This window comes from Podarcis gaigeae (assembly GCF_964106915.1).
Source record: "Podarcis gaigeae genome assembly, chromosome: 12".
Lineage (NCBI taxonomy): Eukaryota > Metazoa > Chordata > Lepidosauria > Squamata > Lacertidae > Podarcis > Podarcis gaigeae.
In genome coordinates, this window is record NC_139688.1 from 45,857,437 (window position 1) to 45,866,711 (window position 9,275).

General features: G+C 45.9%; 1 protein-coding gene across 1 annotated transcript in view; it reads left to right on the plus strand.

Moving 5' to 3' along the window:
- NOD1 (nucleotide binding oligomerization domain containing 1) overlaps positions 1-866 on the plus strand; it is a 37,069-nt gene extending 36,203 nt beyond the window's left edge. The window contains 1 exon segment of the mRNA XM_083705603.1: positions 623-866. Coding sequence (XP_083561729.1) covers positions 623-695 — 73 coding nt within the window. The 3' untranslated portion in view covers positions 696-866.
- The last annotated feature ends 8,409 nt before the right edge of the window (positions 867-9,275 follow it).

Consider the following 9,275-nt stretch of genomic DNA (forward strand, 5'->3'; position numbering starts at 1 on the left):
TAGCTTATATCTCGTGATCTAAAGGGCTGTGTGTGACTTTCAATATGTTTTAGTATTGCCTACTACGGGCTAAGGGGATGCGGGTGGCGCTGTGGGTTAAACCACAGAGCCTAGGACTTGCTGATCAGAAGGTCGGCGGTTTGAATCCCCACGACGGGGTGAGCTCCTGTTGCTGGGTCCCAGCTCCTGCCCACCTAGCAGTTCGAAAGCATGTCAAAGTGCAAGTAGATAAATAGGTACCGCTCCGGCGGGGAAGGTAAACGGCGTTTCCGTTCGCTGCTCTGGTTCGCCAAAAGCGGCTTAGTCATGCTGGCCACATGACCCGGAAGCTGTACGCTGGTTCTTTCGGCCAATAAAGCGAGATGAGCGCTGCAACCCCAGAGTTGGTTACGACTGCACCTAAGGGTCAGGGGCCCCTTTACCTTTACCTTACTACGGGCTAAGCATTCCCAAGAGATGAATTTCTCTAGGTGGAAATTTCACGTCCTCGTCAGAAACCAGGACTACCTTGTGCCGTTCGTCCCAAAACAAACAGGCAAGAGGAAGAGCACCAAAGGAAAGAGAGCGAGAGAACCTGCAGAAACAGCTGCTTTATTTTAATTTCTCTTTCCACCTCCAACAGCTTAAATGGAAACCTAATAAGCCAAGAGGATGCAAAAACGTTTGAAGATGAAAGGAGGCTTGTTTTCTTTTGAGATGGGGGGGAGAGATCGGGTTGGACGGCTGTCAAGATGCCAGGCCTTTGGAACAGTGGTGGCTGAAGCCCGAATGTGATGCCCAGTTGACTCGAGGGTGGAAGACGTGTGCCTTACATTGTGTTTTAAAAAAATAAAATATCTCCTTGGTGCTGTTTTTACATCTTGTAACAGAGGCTTGACGGTAGTTGTTGCCTTAAAAACTAACCATTTGCACCCTACTTCACAGGGGGAATCGTGCATCAACCGACACAACCATTTGTTGTTACTTTATTATGTACGTACTAAAAAAAGGGACGCCGGTGGCGCTGTGAGTTAAACCACAGAGCCTAGGACTTGCCGATCAGAAGGTCGGCGGTTCGAATCCCACTTCACGGAACACAGTAACACAAACATCCTGTCTCCGTCACGTCCCACTCTGGGGAGTCAAAACATATATCGTCATGTGATAGACAACAATCCCATGACTGCAATCATGGAGCAGGAATTCTAACAGTCCGTTCCTCCAAGTTTCCTCTTCACTTTCTCTCACAGCTGCATTTCTTGCCTCACCCCTATTCATGACCACAATGCCAAGCAACACCTATCGGCCTGCACCAATCTTGGGGCACAGTCATACTCTGCATTCAAAGCACTACGGTGCCGCTTTAAACCGTCATGGCTTCCCCCAAAGAATTCTGGGAACTGGAGTTTGTTAAGGGTGCCGAGAGTTCTTAGGAGACCCCAATTCCCCTCCCAGAGTCCCTTGTGAAGTGGGATAGATGGTTAAAGGACTCTGGCCACTGTAGCTCTGTGAGGTCTCCTAACACCTTCCAGCACCCTTAAACTACAGCTCCCAGAATTCTTTGGGGGGAGCCATGATGGTTTAGCGTATGTAGATAAGAGCTAATTCACTAGAAAGGGGGGAGGGATAGGGGATAAATAGCTGCTGCCACAGGATTCAAATTTGATTACTGTATTTTTCCATATATAAGACTAGGGGGTTTTTAACCAAAAAAATTAGGTTTAAAATTGGGGCTCATCTTATACACGGATAGTGCTGAGGCGTGTTTTCTTAATTTGGAGTCCCCCAAAATAGGGGGTGTCTTATACATGGGGAACGTCTTATACACAAAAAATATGGTATATTTGCAAGAGCACGAAGGAGGTTCTACCTTTATCCCTTATTTTATGTATATACAAAACTCACATTCTTTGTCGTCCTGGTTACAGAAGAAAGCATTCCTTTTCAATTCAGTGTCAGCAAATCTGAGAGGTTAAAGGTAGGGGGGAGTCATTTGACACCCCCCCCCAGCTATTGCTGGGTTGCTCCTGCCATCACCCCAAACTTTGGCCATGGAGACTGAGCCTGGTGGGAAATGGACTCCAACAACATCTGGCATTCCACAGGTTCTCCACTTCTGCGTAGGAGCAGTGGCGTAGCGTGGGGGGTGCAGGGGGGGCGGCCGCACCGGGCGCAACATCTGGGGGTTAGGGTTAGGGGGCGCAAATCCACGGGTTAGGGGCACAAATTACTTGCCTTGCCCCGGGTGCTGACAACCCACGCTACGCCACTGCGTAGGAGAAGTCCCATGGCAACACATCCTATATGGCTGAGTTTACGTATGGGATGTTGTTTGCTTGATAGATAAGATACGGTAGATAGATATAAAATCTTTTTTATTCAGTTTTACTCTATACATTTATAGATGTATACTCTGTGGCAATCACACAGGGTCCCCGGATGTTTGGCGGTCTACTGATCCCTGTGTCACCACTGTGCTCACCTTCCCCTCTGCTACCAACCCGTTACTCTTGGGTACACACGGAGTCCAGACAGTTGTTAAAATTAAACCAAATAAACCAGTTTATTTTATAAGCATTAACAAGTTTATGGTTTCTCAGATCATTTTCTTGTCAGTTTCTTAACCTTAGTTTCTTTACCAGCCTATACCTTCCTAATACCTTCTGACTGATTATCTCAACTGTTTGACTGACTCCTCCTAAGAGATTCTCTCACTCTCTCACATCAGACTAGCCCAACCCACAGACTTATCCTCTATGTCTCTTCTCTAACTCCAGACTGACTTCTTAACAACTCTAACTCCTCCCCTTGGGTTCCTATTGGTTAATCATTTTACACTTGGTTAACCCTTTCCTTATGAACCCAGTATGATGTCACACACCTAGGAGGGCAAACGCCACAGTCGTCCTGGTTACAGAAGAAAGCATTCCTTTTCAATTCAGTGTCAGCAAATCTGAGAGGTTAAAGGTAGGGGGGAGTCATTTGACACCCCCCCCCACAGCTATTGCTGGGTTGCTCCTGCCATCACCCCAAACTTTGGCCATGGAGACTGAGCCTGGTGGGAAATGGACTCCAACAACATCTGGCATTCCACAGGTTCTCCACTTCTACGTAGGAGAAGTCCCATGGCAACACATCCTATATGGCTGAGTTTACGTATGGGATGTTGTTTGCTTTATAATATTGTGTGTGTGTGTGTGTGTGTGTGTGTGTGTGTGTGTGTAATCTTTTTATTCAGTTTTACTCTCTACATTTAAATTCAGACATTGATCATAATCATCAACATTCAGGATTCCCCGAATCCTTGGACTTCCCTCCACCCCTCCATGGTTTCCATTTCAAACTTTTTCTACTGCATCATATATTTTCTCTATTTTCTTAAAATAATTTCCTCCTTAGTTTTTAATACATTAAAAGTGTTACTCAAATCCTGCCAAAGTTTTCAGTTGTTTACAGTGTTCTCTTAAGTAAATTGTAAATTTTTCCCATTCCTTATTAAAGTTTCTATCTTCCTGGTTTCTGATTTTCCCAGTCGTTTTCGCCATTTCAGCGTAGTCCATCATCTTCATCAGTCATTCATCTCTGGGCCATTAGTATCCGTGCTGCTGTCATCATATACATAGACAATAGTTTCTGCTCTTTTGGTATCTCTGCGTCTAAAATTCCTATAAAAGCTGATTTTTTCACAAAAGTTATTTTAAACATTTTTTTCAACTCATTATACATCATTTCCCAGAATGCTTTTGTTATCTTGCATGTCCACCACATGTTCTGTGCGCTTGATGATTTCAGCCAGAGCCCAACTATGTCAAAACCTGGTCTAGATAAGAGCTAAATCAATCTGGAGTTAAAATAACGCTTTAGCTTTTTAATAATAATAATAATAATTTTTATTTATACCCCGCCCTCCCCAGCCAAGGCCGGGCTCAGAGCGGCTTACAAGCAATAATAAAAACAAGATGAATGAATACAAACTTAAAAACAAAAATAAAACACAACAATTAAAATAATGGAACATTAAAATATTAAAATGTAGCCTCATCGCAGGAGGAGAAGGAAAAGAAGGGGAAAAAAGAGAGAGGGGGGGGGAGGGAATCAAACTGGCTCCAAGCCAAAGGCCAGGCGGAACAACTCTGTCTTACAGGCCCTTAAAGAGGAACACCAAACTCTCCCAGGTCATTGGGGAGTGGAGAGCTTGAGCGATCTATTTAAAAATTCTGTGGTCATTTCACCAGCTCCGTCTAAACTGTGCTTCTTGGAAAATACAGCTGGACCCCTTTAATCGTCTCAAAGAGCCTGGCATCTTGGCACAACAACACGGGGGGAATAGGCCTTTTCCAATGAATGGAGCTTGGCAGCCTACAATGGGACCTTGTTCGCCAGAATTCAGGTCTCTGGAAATAAAAATAGGTTTACGTTCCAAGTTAAAATAGACCGGTACGTCACAGGGATCGGTAATTTGCTGAAAAGCACTTTCCACGGAGGTAAGGGACTCTGTTTATAAATTCACCTTTAAGGACTTTAAGGGGAAGCTGACCGGTTTGGCTTCGGTTTCTAGCCGTGCCAGACAATGCGTCGGATTGAACCCAAGGTTGATGGCATCGTTCAAAGGAACTTGCTGGCGGGTTTAGCTGCTGCTATTTTGGTTCCAGATTGTGTGGGCTGAAGTGGGCAGCAAATGCACAACAGCATAAGCCAGCTCTCAAAATGCTTGTCCAAAGCGGCGGGCCTAGGGATGGCGAGTAAGGAATCTGGACGCAAATATCACTACTAGCAGTTATGTTTCTATCTCACTCTTCGTCCCCAAATAGCCCAGGGAGGCAAGCAACAAAGAAGCAAAATGCTACAATTAAAAATACAGTCGTACCTTGGAAGCCGAACAGAATCCATTCCGGAAGTGCGTTTGACTTCCAAAACGTTTGGCAACCAAGGTGAGGCTTACGATTGGCTGCAGGAGATTCCTGCAGCCAATTGGAAGCCATGTCACACATTTGGCTTCCAAGGAATGTTCGCAAACAGTCACTTCCGGGTTTGCGGCGTTTGGGAGCCAAAACGTTTGACTCACAAGGCGTTCGGCTTCCAAGGTACGACTGTAAAAGCATTCACTGCCAGGGCCCGCCCAAGACATTTTGCCACCTGAGGCACATCCCTAAATGGCTTTCCCCTCCCTGCCAGGTAAGAAGGGGTGAAAGAAAATCTGTGTTGGGAACAAGCAGGGGAAGAAGGATCTACATTGGGATCTGCTGCCACAGTGGACCTTGCGGCCTGAAGCAGTTATCTCATCTTGCCTCATGGGTGGAGCGGCCCTGTTCACCACATACAATGAATCCTACATTGAAGAGTCAGAAATATCCATATTACTAGAACAGGGTTGGGGAAGCTCTGGCTCATGGGCCAAAAGCAGAGACATCACCTTGCCAACAAAGGTCCGTATAGTTAAACTATGGTTTTCCCAGTAGTGATGTATGGACGTGAGAGCTGGACCATAAAGAAGGCTGATCGCTGAAGAATTGATGCTTTTGAATTATGGCGCTGGAGGAGACTTGAGAGTCCCATGGACTGCAAGAAGATCAAACCTCTCCATTCTGAAGGAAATCAGCCCTGAGTGCTCACTGGAAGGACAGATTGTGAAGCTGAGGCTCCAATACTTGGGCCACCTCATGAGAAGAGAAGACTCCCTGGAAAAGACCCTGATGCTGGGGAGAAGGGGACGACAGAGGATGAGATGGTTGGACAGTGTTCTCGAAGCTACCAGCATGAGTTTGACCAAACTGCGGGAGGCATTGGAAGACAGGAGTGCCTGGCGTGCTCTGGTCCATGGGGTCACGAAGAGTCGGACACAACTAAACGACTAAACAACAACAACAACAACAACAAGGTCCCAGTTTGGCCCAAGCGGCTGTTTTCCCCCAAGATGTCGTTTCTGATGTCAGGTGTCAGGCAGGTGGAGACTGTTAAAACCAGGAATGGAGGGCACTTAAATGGCTCCCCAAAAATCCCAAGTCCCCACCACAGTCTCTAACTAAGGTCAGGCACCATACATACACAACAGCAAAGAGGATCAGAAAAAAACAGACTATAAAATTGTAGCAGTAAGTGGATATCCTGCATCGTACTGTTTCCTCTGTGTATCCAACATAGAATCAAATAATCACCAAAATTCAACGGTTTGACCCATTTCCTTGGTTTCAACGGCTAATGACTCCTCTGGAAGGGCTCCCCCTGCCTCCATAATCCCTTAAGCATAAGGTCACATACTCCTTGCCCCTCTACAAGGTGTGAACTTAGCCTCACAATAGGAGGCAGGAGGCGATCAAGGGCAGCACATACCTCAGGCAGAAATCCATCTGGATGGTGGATTGAATCCTGATACTTTCAGAGGAGAAGTGGAGGAAAACCTTGCAGCTAGGGGGATGTGTTAAAAGGTGTCAGTAGGGTTATTGACAGGGGTGGGTGATGGGCTCATGTTTCTACATGGCAAGCACTCCTGCTTTGTGACATATTTGTGATGTATTGATGATGCTGTTGAAAAATGTATTATGGGAAATGGGGGGAGCTCTTAAAGGTTCACGCAACCCCATGCCCCCCATGTTCCCACTCTTTGTGTGTTTGAACCTTGTTGCAACTGTGATAGGGATTTTATGGTCTTAGATATATGGTAATGTTCATAAGTGTACCAACCAAGCACCTACATAGATCAGCACAGGAAGACCGACCTGGAACCATTTTGATTCCTAAACTGAGCAAATGTTTTCTCTGCAAGGTCAAAGTGGGAAACCTCCCCATTGTCTCTTTCCTCACAAATCCTGTCTTAAGGGCACATTTAAGATATGAATAGGGTGTGAGCCTGTGACCTGGCCCAGGAACTAAGTATTTATCATTACAAAAGACTGGCAAGGCTCCCCAGGGTATCCAGTCAAGTAACCTGCCAGACAGGAGATAAACAATGACAGGAGAAAAACAACATTCAAATTTCTGTTTAGACTGCCTTTTCTGTGATGTAGGTATGATGTATCTGGGGGGTGGTCTTAGGTTACACCCCTTCTGTGATGTTTGTTGTTGTTTAGTCGTTTAGTCCAGTGTTTTCCAACCTTGTGCCTCCAGCTGTTTTTGGACTACAATTCCCATCATCCCTTGCCACTGGTCTTGCTAGTCAGGGATGATGGGAGTTGTAGTTCAAAAACAGCTGGAGGCACAAGGTTGGGAAACACTGGTTTAGTCTTCATGACCCCCTGGACCAGAGCACGCCAGGCACTCCTGTCTTCCACTGCCTCCCGCAGTTTAGTCAAAATCATGTTTGTAGCTTCGAGAACACTGTCCAACCATCTCATCCCCTGCCGTCCCCTTCTCCTTGTGCCCTCCATCTTTCCCAACATCAGGGTCTTTTCCAGGGAGTCTTCTCTTCTCATGAGGTGGCCCAAGTATTGGAGTCTCAGCTTCAGGATCTGTCCTTCCAGTGAGCACTCAGGGCTGATTTCCTTAAGAATGGATAGGTTTGATCTTCTTGCAGTCCATGGGACTCTCAAGAGTCTCCTCCAGCACCATAATTCAAAAGCATTCTGTGATGTATGTATGATGTTTCTGGGGGTGGTCTTGATCTACAGGGTGGCAATTTCAAAAGTCTTTATAAGGCCTCGCACGCCATTTTTCTGGGTTCCTCCTCTCTCCTGCGGGTGAGGGGAGCACCCTGTTGCAACAGATCAATAAAGATCAAGCTTACTAGCTGCTTTGCTTCTCAATATTCTCTTGTTGGCCTCTGTTATTCTCTCCTACCAATAGGGAACCTATGTAAGGACTCTATATGGGCTCTTGGATACCCCATAAGGGCAATTTTTGTTTACGACACAACAAATAAAGATCAGGTCTGCAGACTGCTGTTTGCTCCTTTAACTTGGCTGGAGTATCTTTCTTTTGCTGACTGGAGAGACTTGTGGGGAGTCGAGCTGGGCAGCAGAGTTAATCCACACCTCAGGATTTTTCCTTATCAAGACAAACCTGGACAGGCTGTGCTGACAGACAGCCACATAAAGGCTGCTGGGTTGCCTGCGTGAGGACTGAGTTCCTCATGGCAACTAGAACAATGAATACTTTTCCATGTGTGCTTATGTGGAACAAAGGACTCAAATGACAGACATTAAACTCAGTGTACATATCCAAATCCACAGTAGCTTCTTATTCACTGCAAAACAAGTTGGGGGTGATTTGTGCTAGACCTTTAAATGGCATTCAGAGCATACTGTTTCCTTCAATGAATTATGGGCACTATTGTTTGTTAAGGGTTGCTTTGAAGTGCTCCTCTGAACTACAGTACCCAGAATTCTTTGAGGGGAAGAATGATCTTTAAAGGTACAGTGTGTACACACCTTAGCTGGGGGGTGGGGAGGAAGACAAGAAGAGCATGTTTAACCCTTTCCCTGCCAGATGTTTTCTTTCCCCTGGGACCTGTCTGCCAATCCAATTTTACCTCTGCCAAGTATTACCAAAGGAATAATAATAATAATAATAATAATAATAATAATAATAATTTATTATTTATACCTCACCCATCTGGCTGAGTTTCCCCAGCCACTCTGGGCGGCTCCAAATCAAATGTTAAAAACAGTACAGCATTAAATATTAAAAACTTCCCTAAACAGGGCTGCCTTCAGATGTCTTTTAAAGATAGGATAGCTGCTTATATCCTTCACATCTGAGGGGAGCGTGTTCCACAGGGTGGGCGCCACTACTGAGAAGGCCCTCTGCCTGGTTCCCTGTTACCTCACTTCTCGCAACGAGGGAACTGCCAGAAGGCCCTCGGCGCTGGACCTCAGTGTCCAGGCAGAATGATGGGGGTGGAGATGCTCCTTCAGGTATACAGGACTGAGGCCGTTTAGGGCTTTAAAGGTCAGCACCAACACTTTGAATTGTACTCGGAAACGTACTGGGAGCCAATGCAGATCTCTCAGGACCAGTGTTATGCGGTCCCAGCAGCCGCTCCCAGTCACCGGTCTAGGTGCCGCATTCTGGGTCACCTTCAAAAGTAGCCCCACGTAGAGTGCACTGCAGTAGTCCAAGCGGAAGATAACTAGAGCATGGAAGCTTTGTTCCTAAACTGACCTGGAATACGGTGGGTGTGGAGAGGGGGAAAGTTGTGGGAGTGACAGACTCTAGTTCCCATTTGCAGAATATAAGGAAGACAGCCCTGGGTCGTTTGACCCTTTAATTTGTTCTCTTTTCCCTCCTATAAAAATTTCGCACGGCACTCTCTTTTAAAGTTTAAGGAACAAATAACTTTAGCTGAGTGTGCTTGCAGTTGC